General features: G+C 42.1%; 1 protein-coding gene across 6 annotated transcripts in view; it reads right to left on the reverse strand.

Moving 5' to 3' along the window:
* Positions 1 to 20898, reverse strand: part of ATP11A (ATPase phospholipid transporting 11A) — a 290835-nt gene that overhangs the window by 63476 nt on the left and 206461 nt on the right. For 5 of the 6 annotated variants that reach the window (XR_011319339.1, XM_069757899.1, XM_069757898.1 and 2 more), the window contains exons 7-14: positions 19203 to 19306; positions 14700 to 14750; positions 14476 to 14540; positions 13530 to 13611; positions 10813 to 10963; positions 6340 to 6537; positions 1984 to 2157; positions 586 to 749 (exon numbers count right to left, since the gene is read on the reverse strand). Coding sequence is in view for 5 of the 6 variants with exons in the window: in XM_069757899.1 (XP_069614000.1) it covers positions 586 to 749; positions 1984 to 2157; positions 6340 to 6537; positions 10813 to 10963; positions 13530 to 13611; positions 14476 to 14540; positions 14700 to 14750; positions 19203 to 19306 (989 nt within the window). In the remaining variant the exon portion in view is untranslated. The remainder of the gene's footprint in view (positions 1 to 585; positions 750 to 1983; positions 2158 to 6339; positions 6538 to 10812; positions 10964 to 13529; positions 13612 to 14475; positions 14541 to 14699; positions 14751 to 19202; positions 19307 to 20898) is intronic. The other variant, XM_069757902.1, reaches the window with a different exon arrangement.

Raw genomic sequence — 20898 nt, forward strand, 5'->3', positions numbered from 1 at the left:
TCCACAGGTCAGTGCAAGACCTGATTGAAACATACACTTAGGTAGGAAAACAGGATCATCCCCACGCTGCCGCAAGAAGAATTCCAAAAATTGTAGAGGTTTCAACGTGGTTTATTATACGCGTTTCAGGGTTCAGGTGACCCCTTCATCGGGACATACCACAAATATTGTACGAGAGTCATAAGGATACAGGGTTTAGGTACACCTCAGCATTTGGAAGCGACCAAATGCTGACGTGCACCTAAACCCTGTATCCCGCGGCAACACGGGGATGATCCTGTTTTCCTACGTAAGTGTAAGTTGTCTTAAATGAGTCAACCTTGGATCACAAGTAGCCAACATGGTGACTTATTTGTCACGTTAAACCTGGCTACATCTGAGTATATTTCTCCACAGTAACAGTATTACATTTGCAGAAGTGTTATTTTAGACTATAATGTATCATTTAAATATATTAAAGAGGTTACAGGACTTCATCCCCTAGGAGAGAATTACTTACTAAACTACACATGTACAGTTCCTAGTAAAGTTTGCTTTTAGGAACACTTGAAAGAAGATTAGTTTTCAGGAAAAAACAATTCTTACCTTTGAATACCTTCAACAAGCGCTACTTCATCAGGAGAGGATGAAATGTAGACACTAGATTTGCCAGATTGACTGGATTTTCTTTCTCCGTCAGCATGGTCCTCATCCTTGACTTGCACAGTGTGACACAGGCAGAGCGCACGAAAGAAGAGCTCTTCTCTCTCCTGGGATGTAAAGAATGAGATCACCATTTTATGACTGCTCTCTTGTAGTCTCGGTGTCATCATGATGCCACCAGAGCTAAGCACCATTTCCCTATGTTGTCAGGTATTTGGTGAGAATTCTGTGCTTAAGATAAAGTTACATCTATGCTTTTCATATCTGTAACGTATGGAATAGATCTTCGTGCCTTATTTATTATTCAGTTTGATGTAATTGTTACTATCTGACATATGAGAACAATCTGGTTTGTACAAATATCCCTTGTGCAACGTACAACACAATTACACATGAGCATCTAAACAGGTATAATAACATATGCATACCTAACAACTGCATCAGGATTCTGTGTCAATAAGCCTGGGTTCACAACTGTTTTTGTTTTTTTGTTTTTTGAATACAGTAAAATATGTTGCTGCTTTGTAATAATATAACCAAAAGTACAGAATAAAAAACATGGCTCTAGGAAAAATATTGAAGTAAGCAGACAACCATCAATTTACACTTCTAGCACTCAACTACATGACTGTATTACGATGTTACGTTGTACAAAGCCATAGTTGGGTACCTACAGAGGTGCATTGGGGCAAATTGCAAATCCAACTTGATATGGAGACATGAAGAGCACAGATCTGCACCCATATGATTACATAGACTCTTAAATTGGCCATACACATTAGATGGCTGAACGATGCCAACAACTATCTAGGCTGACGCTCCCATACACAGGAGCGCTTGTTTGGCCGAGTGCTCCCGTGTTATCTATGAGAAATCTGCTGGCTGACAAGTCAGACTGTGGTTTATCTCCAGGAGAACAATCTGATTGCCTGTCCAAAATCGGACTGTTGGCCATACCCTTCGATATTGATGGGTTCACTTAAGATTAGTCTAATATGCAGTATATGTGCACCTTTAGTGTCTCACCAGATTTATGGAGAGGTACGTGGAGGCTTATCCCAGAGATTATGGCTGAACTCAGAGGCAACATACTGGGGAACCAGTAATACCCATGGAACTCTTACAAGTGTGCATTAAATTTGGAACCCATAAAAAGCAAAGACAAGATCTACACCGCCCGAACAATTAGCTTGACTGATAATTCTCCACTGCAGGACAATATCTTTATTACTGCGGTTTTGCAGCAAAATGGTCTTGAAAACATAGGAGTCACTAACATATTATACTTTATAGACAAACAGACGAATGTAGATGTATAATAAGTACAAAACGTGGCATTACTTTTCCTCCGGATCCTGGTGATGAATCAATCATGTCGATGCCCATGCAGTCAGGAAGGATCTGGCCATTGCAGATGACATGTGGTATGTACACGTGGCCTTCAATGCAGCATTCAATAAACTCCATGTTGTTCTCGGTCAGCGTTCCAGTCTTGTCTGTAAATATATATTCAACCTATACTTCCGCACATGCAGAAAAATAAAGATTAGCAAGTTAATCCTGAAAAATGATCAATTGGCAATCGATTAAACATCAAGTCCAGTTAAATGACAGCGTAGAAGCTACCATTATTGCATGTAATAAGTATCCCTGACACATATTGTCATACAAATAAATGTAAGATATAATTGCTCTCTTAAAATCGGTTCAGACACAATTGTTCAGAAACAAATTGCCGCCTGCGACTGTATTGTCTGTATATATAGAGACCTACTATTAAGAACAGCTAAAAAGATTAGCACGAGTGAGTTTATTAGAAGGATTCTACAAAGAAGGAGCTAATTACACCCACACAGTCTCTTCCTCAATAGCAACATCCCTGTGTATGTACAAACAGGGGAAACACAGTCAGACGTAAATACCAGCTGCTTCCAACCATGTGCCGATGGAAAGCAGATGGAAACTCACTAGTAGCAAAATAGTCAGTGTCTGACTCACCTGCAGGAAAGAACTATAGGGCACTATAGCCATGCCGTATTGATTTTAATAAGGCTCTACTGCAAGTGCAGCGTATGGATTTACAGAAAGTGGTGCAGTAGGACTGGTACATGACATATTCCCTCCACAAACCTTACAAACGACCAGGAGACATTCATTATGTGCGGAGGAAAGATGATGCCAAAGAGGAAAGGATTCTTTACAGTTAGAGCAGTCGGACTGGAATGTCCTACCACAAGGGGTTGTACTGGCTGATACCAAAACAGCATTTAGAAAAAATAAAGATTATTAAAAAATGATGTTCTCCTCACAGCAAATGGCATTATGGTTTATATATTGTAGAGAAAGTGAATGTATAACTGGTGTAGAAACGTTGAACTTGATGGACTTGTGTCTTTTTTCAACATATAACTATGAGAGATGTCACTATTACACAGCAAAATCAATTAACATGAAATTTCTCATTAAAGGAAAACGGTCACCAGATAATGAGATGTGTCACTTAACGGGCTGCTTGCTGTAGTTTCGAAAAAAAAAATCACTGATTTATCAGCCATAAAAATCACTAGAGGACACTTTCTGCCTATGCGCCGTGCACACAGAAAGCTATCAGTGGTATGGATGGGGTTAAGCAGAGTTCAGCATATAGAAAAACAGAGATTTTATTAAAACTGCAGCAAGCATCCTAGCAAGTGACACATTTCTGGAATAAGGTTCTGTGCCCCTACATTATGCTGATAGAAAAAAACTAGGAAGAAAAAAGACAGCGCAATACGGTTTTATCCAAGGGAGATAAAGCGGTTTAAATACGATTTTACTAACCTGATTTAGTTGTGTATACACAACATTTCAATTATTTACACATCCAGCTGCTGCAGGTCCAAGGGGTCTCCAGACCGGGAAAACACAGATAAGGAGGGTATGTGGATGGTCTGCACTGCTGGTGTCCCATATAATAAATCCAAATTAAGACAGAAACTACATGCGGTTATTCTTTATTGAGTATACGCACTTCGAAGTACTATAGACTTCTTCACCAGGACAAGAAAAGCAGAGAGCTCACACCACAATGCTGTAACATTCACAGTGACAAAAGTTCAAATCTTGGAGCCAACTGGGCACATGATGGATACCTGATGTGTCAAAATTCATCAGGGGGAAAAAAGTTTACAGTTTGGTAGTATAGACTTATACTTTCGTTTGTATTTATTTCTAGCTGAAGAAGATACAAAGAAGAAAAAAAATGTTTATATGTATTTAAAAGGTAAAAATATGTATTTATAAGTAGATAAAATGGATTTGAATTTAGGACATGAAAATGTTCTAATCTTTTGCTTTTCTTGTCCTGATGACGAAGTCTGTAGTACTTCAAAACGCACAGACTAAATAAAGAATAACTGCGTGTACTTTCTGTCTGTATTTGGATTTATTATATGGGATACCAGCTGCACAGATTATCCACAAACCCTCCTTATCTGTATATTATGCTTTCGCTTTCCTCTCCCCTCCTTCCCAGAGCCATAACTTGTTTTATTTTTCTGTCAATTTGGCCATGTGAGGGCTTATTTTTTGTGGGACGAGTTGTACTTTTGAACGACACCATTGGTTTTAGCATGTCGTGTACTAGAAAACAGGTAAAAATTCCAAGTGCGGAGAAATTGCAAAACAAAGTGCAATCCCACAGTTGTTTTTGTTTGGCTTTTTTTGCTAGGTTCACTAAATGCTAAAACTAACCTGCCATTATGATTCTCCAGGTCATTATGAGTTCATAGACCCCAAATATGTCTAGGTTATTTTTATCTAAACGGTTAAAAAAATTCCAAACTTTGACAAAAAAGAAAAAAATGCGCAATTTTCCGATACCCGTAGCGTCTCTATTTTTCTTAATCTGGGGTTGGGTGATGCGTTTTTAGTGATACCATTTTGGTGCAGATACGTTCTTTTGATCGCCGGTTATTGCATTTTAATGCAATGTCGCCTTGACCAAGAAAACGTAATTCTGGCATTTTTTAATTTTTTTCTCGCTGTGCCGTTTAGCGATCAAGTTAATTTTTTTTATTGATCGGGCGATTCTGAAAGCGGCGATAGCAAGTATGTGCATGTTTGATTTTTTTTATTGTTTTATTTTCAATGGGGCGAAAGGGGGGCGATTTGAACTTTTACATTTTTTTCATGTTTTTTAAAACATTTTTTTTTTTAAACTTTTGCCATACTTCAATAGCCTCTGAGAGAGGCTAGAAGCTGGCATAGCCCGATCGGCTCTGCTACATAGAGGCGATGCTCAGATTGATCCTATGAAGCTGAATTGCAGCACTGCTGTGAGCGCCAACCACAGGGTGGCGCTCACAGCAATCTGGCATCAACAACCATAGAGGTCTTCAGGAGACCTCTGGTTGTCATGCTGACGCATCGCTCACCGCTGGAGCCCACCTCAAAGCGGGGGATACTGCCAGCTGACGTACTATTCTGTCCGATGGCAGAAAGGGGTTAAACCTCAACCATGTAAATATCTTTCCACACTATGTTTATGTCCAGACACATGAAAAAAAGTATACTCTACCGTACGCTAAAAAGTATGTACTAGTACGGCTTTAAAGTGCATACATTTGCCATTGTCAGTCACTGAAATAAATGTATCATAGTGTATTTGCTTGATTCGCCACCAGACGCAATGCAGTGGTTGGAGAATACCTCCTACATACAGAGTCTAATGAAACATGCCAGTTCTTTTAGGTCACGTGTGCAGATAGTAACTGAAACTCGTCTGTATGAAATCAGAGTCTTAAAGGAAACCTGCCATCAGTATTTTGCTAAGTAAAGTACAAACATGGCCATGTTTGCTCTGTGAAACTGATTAAAATGACATCTGCAGTGACGAAATCCGTTTGGTGGATATTGTGTAATCAGGGTTTGAAGTTTTCTTATAATATCAGCTTTGCGTATCGGGGCAGGACTGTGGGTAGGGTCTTCTGCTCTGCCACCGTGCCTCCACTGGCCTTTTAGTCCTTATCGTCCTCCTGGTTGAAATTTTGTGCCGGTGGTGACCTAGCAGCGGGCGGCGCTTTGGCACACTGAATTCCTGGCAGGTTTCAGGAAAATGGTACCGGTGGTGGCGCATGTGCTGATTTAAACCTTGGCTCAATGAGAAGCCAAGATCTCAATCTGCGTATGCACGACCACTGGCGCCATTTTATCAAAGACCACCGGGAGCGCAATCTGGGAATTTGCAGCCACCGGCAACATTTTCATGAAGACTGCCAAGAGATCAATGTGCACAAGGTCCACTCGCGGATAAGCTGTTGCCGGCACGAAGTGTAAACCAAAAGGAAGATAAAGACAACAGGAGCAGTGGAGGGGCCAATACAGAGCCGAAGACCCTACCCACAGTAGCGCCCCGATGCACAAAGCTTTCATTATAAGAATACTTCAATTCCTGATTACACAAAATCTACAAAGCGGATTTCTTCACCAAAGGTATCATTTTAATCAGTAACACAGTGCCAAAATGGCCAAGTGTGTACTCTACTTAGCAATATCCTGCTGACAGGTTCCCCTTAAGCACATAACAGCAGAGGGCTCATGGACCGCTATGGCAGACCTGCCACTTTACAGTAAAGAACACTGAGTAACATTCCACAGAGCTATCACTTATTCCATGTCAATAAATGTATTTTGCCACTGGCGATCCAGTTACTTCACCTGCCCAAGTTCTTCATTCAGATCTGACGTGTTCACAAGTGGTCCTTCTCCTGTAGTCTCATCAAACATCTCCTCATCCCAGGTGAGGAAATAAGAACCAAAAAACTTCTGCATTTCCACAGTGACATACATAGAGACAGGGATGATGTAGTTGAAAAGGACCATGAAAGCCAGAAAATCTGTGAGACCTCTAATAAACTGAAACGGCACAAAACAAACATTTCTTACAAGTCAACAAGTGGATATTAGGGGAAAAAACAAGCATTGGGGAGAAGCCATAAAAAATCTTCTTTAAATTATACATAGGCTTTAAACTATAAGGTGAAAGGGGAATGGGAACGTTGGAAGAAGAGTTCTGCAGTCAACAATGTAATGATGAGAAGCTACCTTTTGGCATACAGTCTTTCATATATGTATGTTACTTCAATGGAGAGGGAGGAATGAACTTCTGATGTTACATTTTTCTTATAGGGCAGTAAACATCTAAAATCAGCTGTCTAAGGTGAATGTTCCCCAGAACAGATACACTGTGTTACGCCAAGTGTAGGTCTGACAAAGTTGTGTATGTCACAGGTTCTCTGCTGATTTTTACAGTGTTTCTTTAAAACAGTACATTAGCTATATGTCTGGTATATTTGGGCAAACTCATTGGTACAAATTGCTCTGCTTCTCATTAATCTCCTACGTTGTGATTTAGAAACAATGGCAGAAAAGTGCATCAATTAATATTCAAAATGAGTCAGATATGGAACTAAAGGAACAAATAACACAAAATATCAAATACACAGTATTGAAAGGAAAGCTGCTCAGGAGGAGAGCTAGAAGGCTCGCCAAGCACAGAGCGGAGGTAAGCGAGCATACACAGCCTGGCAGAGGAAAAGTAGGGCAGTCAGGGATAATTGTGCAGAGTGGCAGCCAGAAGACAAATAGAGTGCTGAAGAAAGCAGGGAGCGAGAGATGAAGGTTTCATCTGTTAACCATAGATACAATAAAATATAGGACTTATTATAAAACTAGGATTTGCATAATATTTATCTGTGGCATGAAAATATCCTTGCATCTTTGAGCTGATATACGTTCAGCTTAACCATTATAAGCACTGACCAACAAATACCGCAATGTAACCACAGACAAACATTTGCTCACTATATAGAAGTATACCTTAATTTAGGAATATTCAAAACATTATCAATACAAAGATTGCAAAAAAGAAGAATGCCTATGACGTGCAATATGCTTTGCTCTGTTCTTTTCTCCTCTAAGTGGTAATTGTCACAAGCTTCGAACCAAATATAATTGATGGCACTCTTCACAAATATTCCACTCGCACATCACCTTCACAAATATTCCACTTGCACATCACCTTCTCATCAGCAAGTATGTTACCTCAGTCAGACTTTCAACTCCGTTCTGTCCTTCAAACCTCAAGTTGCAGAACTTACCATTTCATGAGGCCTCCAGTCCCCAAACATTACTTTAATCATCCCTTTGATAACCGAGTCAACAAAAATGCTATTGAATGCCCTAATCATCTCCCGCCTTGACAATTGCAACATACTTCTCTATTTGCCTCTCATCTTGAACGCCTTCAATCTATCCTCCACTCTGCAGACCACTTCATGTGCTTCTCACCTCTTCCCTCTGCCAATCTCTTCACTGAGTTTCTATTACCCACAGAATTCAGTCTAAAGCATTAACAGTGATATATAAGGCTGCCCCAAAATCTGTCCCCTACATAGAACTCTGGCCTAATGTCTGGCTTCCTCTCTACCCGTCACCTCAGGTCCCTACAATATATCTTTCTTTGCTCTCATATTATCTGTCATCACACAATTGATTTTATTCAATGTGTAAACTTGTAACACGGGTGGGTGTGGACTGGCTTACCTGGAGAGGGGTAACTAAGTGACTACAGGGTATTCACTAGAACCTCTGATGGTAAGGATAGGCTTTGCACCCAATAGGCACCAGGGCAGTCCCTGGGCCTGCAGCAGCTGACCGGATGGTCAGAGGCAAAGGTACGAGGTACAAGAGAGTGAGGCAGAGATGTAGTCAGTCAGTCAGTCCGAGGTCAGTGCAGGTCAGGAGTAGAGAGGTCAAACAGGATGGGTAAAGAAGCCGGATTGTTAATGGGAAACAGAATGTGGTGCTATGCATGAACAGGTGCCAGCAGATTAGGAACCAGCATTTGGGTGAGTAATAAGGGGGGAATAGTCTGATAAATCACCAGCTAGCAGGTGATAAGCTGAGGAAGCAAAGCTCTGCGGTACAAGGTGGATACAAATTCCTGTAAAAGCTTAGACACCCTGCCTATTAGTCACACAATTATTACTGCACACGGCAACACAGGGCGATAGTCAGGTACTGAATGGAGTAGACAAAAACACACGGAGTGTAGTGCATCGCATAAAAGTTCCTTTAATAATTTTGTTGCCACCTCAGAAAGGCCTGAGCCATTTTCAACCAGCTGACCTTTCTCCTCCCCCACACCTCCTCCTACAATCTGCTCCCCATACCGCCTTCTTACTGGTTCTTTCCTCATACCTCATTCTACTAGTCTCCTCTCCATACTTCCTCCTACTGTCTCCTCCCCATACATCCTTCTACTATATGTACTCATATGTCCGTCTACTACAGGCTCCTCTACATACCTTCTCCTATTGGGGGATACATCCTCATACTTTTCCAGCTCTCATAACTCGCTCTACTACAGTCTCCTTTACATACCTCACCATCCTACTGTCTACTCCCGTATACCTCCTCCTACTGTTTCCTCCATAAAACCTCCTCCTCCTAATGTATCCTGCCTCATACCTTATAGATTGTAAGCTGAATGCAGTGACCTCTCTCCCTCTGTACCAGTCTGTGACTGTTCCTTTGTGTTTATTGTATTTGATTTATACCTCATGTATATAACCCTTCTTAATATCTACAGCACCCTGAAATTAAAGGTGCCTTAAAAAAATAACAACAATAATGATAATAATAATAGTATTCAATAGTCTAATTGTCTCTTTCTTTTATACTTATTTTATACAGATTATTGCTCTCAGATAAAGTGTATTTTCTAAAATTCAGAGCAGCAATTTTTGATAGTTTGGCAAAATTGTGTGTAGATATCCTTTAAGGTGACACACAGTCACTTCAGCTCATTTGGCTCTATAGAATGTTACAATAAGGGACTGTACCATAGAAGTATTCTTCCCTAGAAGCAGATCTCCATTAATATTTTGAAGTCAATAACAATATAATAATGTCACAGGTATGTCAGAAGCTGTAGACAGTTGCACTGCATCTAGCTGCAGAAGGTCTCTGCGTTTGGCTTTGCAGACACCTTCTTAACCCTTCTGACTCTCTGACCCAATGGCAACCTTTCTCCAGCTCTAATGCACACACCTGGACCTGGGTGTTTATAGACTCCCAGCCTGCTGCTGGGAATTGCCGGTGATACTTCCATTTCTCCCAGTTAGAGCTATAGCAGTCTACTCAAGATAAGTGTTCCCCTTGGTTGTGTATCCCAGCTGTCTTTAGTTGTAGTGCAGGGCTTAGGTTCCTGCTCGGAGATAGGTGCAGAACCTATTTAGGGACGTTTAGGGCAGACAGGGTGACTTTAGATCTGCCTAGAGGTCTCCACTCCCACCTTCCCTATTGTTGGGCTCCCTTCCCCTCATCCCTTCGTGTTGCACTTAGTCTTTCCTACACTGTGCATGACAAACAGAAAGTTCCTACTAGTGAGGACTGCAAGCAGTAAGAAATCCAATTGCTATAATATATTGTGAAATTAATTAGCACATAGTACTAAATCTAAACTTTAAATTTTTGGTTCTGAGTTTTTCATTTTTATGTCATGTACACTTTATTTTTATAGAAATCAATGTACATGACACCGTTTAGTAAGGCTTCCAGCCACCAGATCAATGGGCACTTAACTGCAGAAAATGCAGCTGATCAGTTGTTATAGATATCGGCAAATCATGAGTACCAGCATAATACTTCGAGCCCCAAAATGTATCCCGAAATAATGCAGATCAATAACACTTAGATGTGGCACTTATAGTTACAGTAAATACTGTGCTATATGTCATCTAAAACCATAGCACACAAGTCAAAGGAACGATCAATCCTCCTACAATGTAATAGAAGATCTACAAGATTGAGCTGTTCTTATAGGCTAATAAGCATAAAATATTAATTACACAGTTTCAATCTCTTTTTTACCATAAAGTGCATGAGGAACCTCACATATCATTGAGTGCATTCTGCTGAATAGGAGAAACCTATAATGGACATGCAGAATGTCCATACTACTGTATGTAGTCTAGAAAGCCACCTGTGTCCCTGCTGCAAAATGCAACGGAGAAGATTTTTCTGCTTACCCCTATCATTGCAGGAAGAAAGTAGTTGTAGGAAGCAGTCAGTCTAAGATTTCTACTTTGATTAAATCTAAAACGTGGAAAAGGAATCAATCATTACCAGATTCCTCTGTCTTTCAGAGTCAGTTTTTTGGTTGTACCAGGGCTCATCCCGGGAAGCCTCGCTCTGCCACACATACTTTAACACAGTGTTTATTAAGGCTTTGCTGATCAGAATACACAGGTACACAATGAGGAAAGCATTCATTGACCTAGAAGGAATATGGAGTCTTGTTATTTGTGGCATTACATTGACATTTACACAGAGATAGATATCAGTCATTTACTATGGTCAGCAATGTAACATTCATGTTTTAAGTGTACAGCAGCCGATATATCTAAACATTAATATTACAGCAACAAATATCTTCATCATAATCAGAATTTCTATGAGAAGAAACGATTACAAAAATTTAATTTCATGGCTGTCAGCAGTCCTGTTTGTTTTCTCTAAGAGTATGAGCACACAACATCTTCTTTAGGCAGGTCGGCCCCGAAACCCACCTGAATGAGTGCTTAGAAAGGACGCAAAAGAATGAACATGTGCATTTCTATGTAAAAATGATTTGCTGTTCACATCTTCAGGCTTTTTAACGTCTTTTAACTACTTCAGGTTTCAAAAGATGCCAAGCGGCTAAAAGAAGCGACATGACCATTCTGCTCAGAAAATACTCTATATTTTACAATTCAAAGTAAAGGGAAGGCTCAATAGACGCTCGGAAGACACCTGGGAGTATTTTTGAGCATTTTTAGCGGATTTTTGCTTCAGAAACCATTAGCAGTTTCTTCATTGTTGAATGGAGGAAACAAAAATGACAAATGTTCAATAATAAAAACAACCCCAAAAACGATGGAAAAATTGAAAAAACACAGCAGCCGGTCAAAACAATGAAGCAAGTTCTCAGTAAGTGACCAAAAAGATGCAAAAAAAAAAAAGCTCCAGCAAAGGAAACGATGATGTGTCCTAAAAGGATCTTCTTGGAAAACTCGTCAGGTTCGCCAGAGTTTAAAAGACGCCATATGCGCATACTCTTAATGAGCCAGAACAGAAAGCTGCTCTGTCAGACTCGAGCCGTGCCAGACAAGACAATTAGTTGTTTGTTGGGAATTAGACCAAAGGTGGACAGTCGATTGCCGGAGACTGATTTCATACTAAACACGTGTGTCGCCTTATGCATGGGATAGTAAGCAGAACAATCTACTATTATTGGTGGTCCAGTAACTGGGACCAATCCCATAAGCAAGAGTTCCAAAGTCACCTGTATGAATTAAAGGGACACTGTCACCTGAATTTGGAGGGAACAATCTTCAGCCATGGAGGCAGGGTTTTGGGGTTTTTGATTCACCCTTTCCTTACCCGCTGGCTGCATGCTGGCTGCAAAATTGGATTGAAGTTCATTCTCTGTCCTCCATAGTACACGCCTGCGCTGTGCAAGATTGCCTTGCGCAGGCGTGTACTACGGAGGACAGAGAATGAACTTCAATCCAATTTTGCAGCCAGCATGCAGCCAGCGGGTAAGGAAAGGGTGAATCAAAAACCCCAAAACCCCGCCTCCATGGCTGAAGATTGTTCCCTCCAAATTCAGGTGACAGTGTCCCTTTAAGTGAATATCGTCAGGAATGTATTTAGAGGAAAATCGCCTTTAATAAAAATAAAAAAGCTAAGAGGGGTTCTCCTACATCATCATGGCTGCAATAATCATGTGCAGTGGTCATGTGTCAAACACATGTAAACAATGTCTGGCAGCACCACTGAAGACTCAGAGCTTATTGCATTGGCAGCTGTTTTTAAAACCTTTTGATATACTGGATAACCCCTTAAGGCTATGTGCACACATTGCAGAATCTAAGCTGAATTTTCCTCATCAGAACCGGACTCCCTTCCCAGGAAATCAGCTCGCGTTTTTCTAGCGTTTTTTTTTTTCGCGTCTTTCATGCGTCCCAATACAATTCTATAGCGGCGATTTTGCTGCGATTCCGCAAAATGAATGAACATGCTGCGTTTTTTTTCTGTGATGCATTTCCACTGTGGAAAAAAACGCAGCATGAGCACAACAATTGCGGGATGCCATTAAAAATAATGGGATGCGTTTTGTCAGCGTTTTTTTAAGCGTTTCCGCAGCGGAAAAACGTGGCAGAAATGCTTAAAAAAAACACAACGTGGGCAGATAACCTTAATGTAACATTAATTTAAAGGGGCATTCCCATCTCCAAGATCATATCCCAAAATGTAGTTGATGTAATAATAATATTAGAAAATACCTCTAAGTAGAAGTGTACTATAGTTTTCTGATCCGCCACATCTCTTTTCTCATGTGCAGGCATTGCAGGACCTTCGGTATCTATGGTTTTGACCATTAGCAGCTAGCTAACTAACCGTTACTATATCAGTGGTCGTAACCATGGACGCCTAGGGTCCTGCAATGCCTGCACATGAGGAAAGGGACATAGCGAATCAGAAAAACTGTACTACATTTCCAATTAGAGGTACAGTATTTGCTAATATAATAATTATTACACCTACTACATATTGGGATAGGATCTTGGGGATGGGAGTACCCCTTTAAGTTATAGGTTCCCAAATGTGCTAGCTGTGAATACTGGCTTATGTTTAATAAGTTACTAATGAAATGTCTTTTACTTAATGGAATAACGAGAGAAGTAATTCAAGAAAAGGCACAACAACTGAAAACTGTGTGGGTGAGATTGGGAGGTTGTCCTCCTGCAATACATTGTCACTCCTGGCTGCCCTGTATGTAATGAATAAGAACATTTTACTTTTCAACTGCAGATCGTTTCTGCGATTTTGATTGGTAATTCAATGCCATCTTGGTTTCCATCCCTGTATATATAGCAACACCTAGAATTAGAAAAAAAAAGGGAAAAATGAGATTGATACTTGAGAGTAGTAAAGACTAAGATCTACTCATTAACACAGCAGAGAATCGGCATCCGATAACTAAGTATTCATTGTTGTTTATCCGCCTACACTAAGCACTGATCAGTTTATTGCACATGTATCATTAGGTCCTCGTCCACATTTAATCATATGTCAGTCACGCAGCAGATTGGTTTTATTGGCCTCTTGCCAAAATGCAAAGAACAGCAACAACTTCCTATGCAACTGTAAATCACAGCACTCTATCAATAGTCATTTGCTTTAGATTATATAACGAATGTCCAGCATTAATATTATTTCATTTTTGCCTCAAACTTTGGACATTTTGCAGATATAAATCCTCAAAATCCCATGCAGACACAAGAAATAAAAACTAACATTCTATCCAGCAGGGGGAGCTCAAGAGCTTATTGCATACTGCTTATACATAGGGCTCAATGATAACAATGTATGCAGTAAGCTACTAACGTATTTACTGATAGTCGCTTTTGTACTTTTTGCAAGTGTTTTTCCGTTTTAATGCTGTAAATGAGTTTGTATTATAGGGACGTCTTGTCTGCAATCAATGAGTGGAAGGAGGGAGTTGTGTATCTGAGGTGTATGGGGTGCAGATTGAGTCAGTTACACTAGAATAACTTCTTGCAGTTTTACTCACGTCTAGTGCTAAGGAAGCATGACTGTGGACATACATTTTAAGTCACCAAGAGAAGAATCCATTTATTTCTCATTAATGTCCCTTATCATCATCACTACCGGTTTAATGGACCAGGCACACAAGTAAAAGGAATTCCTCGGTCAAGGAATACATTTTAGGTTTTTGCTTACCAAATATTCGTTCTGTGTTCTTTAGTGTAGCACCACGGAGTAACAGATTTTCGGACCCCAGAGGTCTAATAAAAGACAAATATAAAGCAATTTTAATATACAAATGAATGTACAGTATGGATGATAGAAAAATAATTTGGAAGTAATATTTAAAGAGTAATGAAGAAAAAGTTATCTATATAGAAGGTGAAGAAACTGGCATGATGGCAAACATATGAACTAACCTTGCATTGGGGTCCTCTGTTTTGCTATAAATATTGATCCGACCAACAAACCTAAACAATGTATACACCAAGAAAAACAAGTCAGCAAAGCAATGTAACTAAGAATTCTACATATTAGCTAATACTAATAATCGTCTAATGCAGCACTGCCAATGTCTGCAATTTTGTGACACAAAGAACTATCCCAGATTTTCCTATCGGACTTGTGCTGGTACTGTTAGGGATTAGTGATGAAGTTCCGTTGTTAGCCGAATGTCTTCGGCGTGCTTGAATTAAATGTTTGAGTCCCCGTGGCGGCATGTCTCACAACAGCCATGAGACATGCAGCCACGGGGCTCGAACATATTATTCGAGCATGCCCAAGACACTCAGCTAACACCTGAGCATGATCGGATGGCAAAGGGCACAGCTTTGGGGAGAAATGTAGCTGCTGATGTATATATATTTTTACCAGTGCCATAACTTGAACTTTGTAGGCCCCAATACAAAATCTCTAATAGAGCCCCTTAACTATCACAGGTCTTTAAATGGTTGTCCACTACTTGGCCAACCCTGTCTCAATCAGCATGCTTGCTCCAGTAAAACACCACTTATTCTCAGGTCTAGTGTCGGCGTCATGTGCAGACATACCGCATGTGCAGCCTGTGCGGCTGCACTGGGGCCCTGAGGTGAAGTGGGGCACCTGCAGGGTGGCCAATAGTGATGAGCAAGTGTACTCGTTGCTCGGGTTTCCCCGAGCATACTCGGGTGACCTCTGAATTTTTGTTAGTGTTCGGAGATTAAGTTTTCATCACAGCAGCTGAATGATTAACAGCTAATAGACAGTTTCATTACATGTGGGGATTCCTGTTGTGAATTCTGTTGTCAAGCTCCCTCCTGTGGTCATGAATGGTACTTCGGCTGGTTCTGTCCATGGGCTTCCTCTGGTGGTTGTGAGTGGAGCTGCGGCTTCTGAGTTTCCTTCCACAGGTGACGAGGTTAATTCGTTAGCTGGCTGCTCTATTTAACTCCACTTAGATCATTGCTCCATGCCACCTGTCAATGTTCCAGTATTGGTCTTGTTCTCTCCTGGATCGTTCTTGTGACCTGTCTTCCCAGCAGAAGCTAAGTTCCTGCTTGTTTTTCTCTGGTTTGCTATTTTTCTGTCCAGCTTGCTATTTTGATTTTTTGTCTTGCTTGCTGGAAGCTCTGGGACGCAGATGGAGCGCCTCCGCACCGTGAGTCGGTGCGGAGGGTCTTTTTGCGCCCTCTGCGTGGTCTTTTTGTAGTTTTTTGTGCTGACCGCAAAGTTACCTTTCCTATCCTCTGTCTGTTCAGTAAGTCGGGCCTCACTTTGCTTAATCTATTTAATCTCTGTGTTTGTAATTTTCATCTTTACTCACAGTCATTATATGTGGGGGGCTGCCTTTTCCTTTGGGGAATTTCTCTGAGGCAAGGTAGGCTTTATTTTTCTATCTCTAGGGCTAGCTAGTTTCTTAGGCTGTGTCGAGTTGCATAGGGAGCGTTAGGAGCAATCCACGGCTATTTCTAGTGTGTGTGATAGGATTAGGGATTGCAGTCAGCAAAGTTCCCACGTCTCAGAGCTCGTCCTATATTATTAGTAACTATCAGGTCATTCCGTGTGCTCTTAACCACCAGGTCCATTATTGTCCTTACCACCAGGTCATAACAGATTCCCTAGCAACCAGGCAACCCCCACATGTACTCAGCCTGGCTAATAGCTGTAAATCATTCAGCTGAGGCGATGAAAACTTAATCTCCGAACACTGACAAATACTTGGATGTCACCTGAGCATGCTCGGGAAAACCCGAGCAACTAGTACACTACTAGTACACACTAGTGACTAATAATGAAGGCAATCTGGACTGTTTATCTGGCCCTAAGGCTCCATGGGGCCCCTGGCCAGATTGCCCTCATGTGCAAAGGGCAGGGAGTGATCACTGCAGCTCCACTGCCTACAAGAGAAAATAGCAGTGGAATGCAGCTGCAGGGATCTGTCCTGCTTCCTGCCCGCGCTTCCTGTCTCTGACACAGCCCGGCTGGATGGCGTCATCATTTAGCGCAGCAGTGCCAGAGAGAGGAAGCTACTGGCGACTGTGAGGCTTCAGCTGCGGGAGAGCGTGCGGAGAGGTGAGAGGTGCTGTGTGTGTTTTGTTGTATGTGTGTGTGTTGTGTGTAGAGATGAGTGGCGGTGTGTGCGCAATGTGCAGAGAGTTGAATGGTGCTGTGTCTGTCCTTGTGTGTGTAGGTGGAGAGAGGGCAATGATGGGATGATGGAGAGGTCATTAATGGGGATGATGGGGGAGGAGGACTTGGTGGAATGGGCAATGATGGTGGTGGGGGAGAAAGCAATGATGGAGTTGGTGGAAAGGGCAATAATGGGGGTGGAGGAGGGAGGAAATGATGGAGGTGGTGGAATGGGCAAGGATGGTGATGGTGGAAAGGGCAATGATGGGCATGGTTGGGGAGGATGAAATGATGGAGGTGGTGAAAAGGGCAATGATGGGGATGGTGGGGGAGGAGTAAATGATGGAGGTGGTGGAAAGGGCAATGATGGGAGTGGTGGGGAAGAAGGCAATGATGGAGGTGGTGGAAAGGGCAATGATGGAGGTGGGGAAGAAGGCAATGATGTTGGTAGTGGAAAAGATAATGATGGGAGTGGTGGGGAAGAAGGCAATGATAGAGGTGGTGGAGGAGAAGGCAATGATGGAGGTGGTGGAAAGGGCAATGATGGAGTGGTGGCGGAAAGAGCAACGATGGAGGTGGTGGAAAGAACAATGATGGGGTGGTGGGGGAGAATGCAATGATGGTGGTGGTGGAAAGGGCAACAATGGGGGTGGTGGGGGAGGAGGAAATGATGGAGGTGGTGCAATGGGCAATGATGGGGTGGGGGAGAGGACAATAATGAGATGCGGGGAGAGGAGGACAATGAGGGGTGTGGGGGATTGGGGTGGGAGGAAAGAGGACTTATAATGGACTTAGGAACAGGGGGAGGTTGAGGAAGATATTATTATTGCTTATTATGTCTAACACAGTCCCTTAGTATATAGTATACTCACTTATTATGAATAACACAGCCCCTTTGTATATAGTGTACTCACTTATTATGTCTAACACAGTCCCTTAGTATATAGTGTATGTACTTATTGTGTATAACAGTCCCTTAGTATATAGTGTACTCACTTATTATGTATAACACAGTCCCTTAGTATAGAGTGTACATACTTATGTATAGCACAGTCCCTTTGTATATAGTGTACTCACTTATTATATATAACACCATCCTTAGATACATAAGTTTCCTCTTTTATTATGTATAACTTCGTCCCTTATTACGGACCATCCTCTCTAGTAATATATGGTGCCATCCCTTATTATATAGCTTCCTCTGCTATTATGTACAGAGCTGTCTCTTGCATAGTGTATTCTTGTTAATTTTGTTATTCACAGCGCCCTCTTTTATTACATAGTCCCCTCTCTTTTTAGATATAAAATGACTGCTGATGGAGAAGCCGGTCACCAGACCATCAGCCATCATTGCTTTATACAGCTAACAAGACAGGACAGTATGTAATAAAAAAACAGGGCTCTATATAATCCAATATGCAAGGGACGGTACTGTACATAACAAGAGAGCGCACTGAATATTAAGGAACGGCAATATACATAATAAAGGGGACTATGTAATATATATGTGTGTGTGGCTATATAGCTTTGTCACCATAAAATGAGGGGTGCCCAGACACATTTCTTGCACAGGGGCCCCAAGCTGTCAGTGTCCCCCCCCCCCCTGGTTGGTGTCATTCTAGTGGTGTCAGCACTCGCTCTCCCGGAGCTTTTGTGAGATTATTATGTCACGTGATCCCAGCAGACAGTCAGTGTTGGCTTCACTCTCCCCTCATTCAGATGAATCAGACATCTAGAGGAAGTCTGAGCTGTGACTGGCCACTTAGTTCCTCTTGATGTCTAGAAAGTTCTAAGGTGGGGAGAGTGAAGCCAACACTGACTGGCTGCAGGGATCTCGTGATATAATAATCTCACACGAGTGCCGGGAGAGGGAGTGCCGACATCGCTGTAATGGCACCAGCACCGTGTTGTTATTTTACTGGTGCAAGCTTGCTGGTTGAAATGGGGTTGTACAAGTAAGTAGTGGACAACCCGTTTAATAGAACTAGATTTTTCATAAAAGCCAATTGGACCTTTTGTCTCCCTAGACTCGAATACCCTGGTGCAATTGCAACCCCTGCACCCATTAAAGTTACGCCCGTGAGCTTTACCATTTTCCTACTTCTGGGAGCCGGAAAGTACTGTATGAGTATATTAATCACAAGAGCTATTTTATTGTGACCCCAATGATACCTTGCAAAAGATTCTATATCAAGCCACACATTATTCGCTTTTCTTTTTCTTCCTCCTGCCCCAAATATTGTTTTCAGTTATTGCTCACATTTTTGGTCTACAATACCAGTCATTTAGTGTTGGTCGTTGGCACTCATCCTTACTTGTAAAGATCTGGCTGAGGTTGTTCACATTCTATGGTAGCGTGCAACGTGTCCATTTCTTGTTCATTGTGAAATGCTTTTGTGTCTTGAACAGAAAAATAGGTCTAGTTTGGGGAACACAAATATATACAGTATATGTGTATGCAAAAAAGTGCGTCTCCGACCGTTAGCAACAGTTACATCACATACAATACCGAAGAAGAAATCAGAATAACACTTCATCTCTCAGATAATGCACAGCTTGTTACCCTCTGGGACTGGATCTGGTGTAATGAGCTACATGTCAGCATAGTTTATACCGCATGACAGTTGTCTATTGCTGCACCTGTTTTCAGGATTAATGTGAGACCAGCACAGCACAAGTATTTACAATGGAAAATTTCTAGACTAAAGTTGTCTGGGAAGCACTCCGTCTTTTCTTGCCCCAAATACATCTTAAAGGGAACCTGTCACCCCGTTTTTTGAGATTGAGATATAAATACTGTTAAATAGGGCCTGCGCTGTGCGTTACTATAGTGTATGTAGTGTACCCTGATTCCCCATGTATGCCGAGAAATACATTACCAAAGTCGGCGTTTTCGCCTGTCAATCAGGCTGGTCTGGTCAGGTGGGCGTGTTCACAGCGTTCTTTTCTTCCCCAGGTTTCCGTTGGTGGCGTAGTGGTGTGCGCATGTCCAAGGTCCGGATTCCCTGTGCCCACGTGAAGACACAGCGCGCGATCTGCGCTGTCATTCCTTTCATCGGTGCGGGCGGCCATCTTCCTGGGGCCGCGCGTGCGCAGATGTAGTGCTCTGCTGCACGGGGCTTCAGGAAAATGGCCGCGGGATGCCGCGCGTGCGCAGAAGAGATCGCGGCGGCCATTTTCCCAAAGCCGAGTTTGCAACCGCGATCTCTTCTGCGCACGCGCGGCATCCCGCGGCCATTTTCCTGAAGCCCCGTGCAGCAGAGCACTACATCTGCGCACGCGCGGCCCCAGGAAGATGGCCGCCCGCACCGATGAAAGGAATGACAGCGCAGATCGCGCGCTGTGTCTTCACGTGGGCACAGGGAATCCGGACCTTGGACATGCGCACACCACTACGCCACCAACGGAAACCTGGGGAAGAAAAGAACGCTGTGAACACGCCCACCTGACCAGACCAGCCTGATTGACAGGCGAAAACGCCGACTTTGGTAATGTATTTCTCGGCATACATGGGGAATCAGGGTACACTACATACACCATAGTAACGCACAGCACAGGCCCTATTTAACAGTATTTATATCTCAATCTCAAAAAACGGGGTGACAGGTTCCCTTTAAGAAATGAAGTTGTCCATAGGTGATAATCATTGTGGTAAGTAACAGCATGACTAATAATTATGGAATTGTTTTCTTCTCTGTAAATATATTTCAAAATTTTACGATATTTGTTATTGTAATTTTTAATTTTATGGAAACTGTGTGACAACCAATGTGGACTATATGTCACCCAAATATCCTGAACTGAATCGCTGGCTAACCACAGACACATCGTTAATAGTGATGAGTGAATGTGCTCGGATAAGGTGTCATCAGAGCATGCTCAGGTGCTATCCGAGTGACATTGGCGTGCTTGAATAATATGTTCGATTCCCAGCGGCTACATGTCTCCTGTTAGGCAATCCTTGCATGTGTTGTGGCTGTCGAACAGCCGGGAGACATGCAGCCACGGGGA

The sequence above is a fragment of the Ranitomeya imitator genome, chromosome 3, assembly GCF_032444005.1.
Source record: "Ranitomeya imitator isolate aRanImi1 chromosome 3, aRanImi1.pri, whole genome shotgun sequence".
NCBI lineage: Eukaryota > Metazoa > Chordata > Amphibia > Anura > Dendrobatidae > Ranitomeya > Ranitomeya imitator.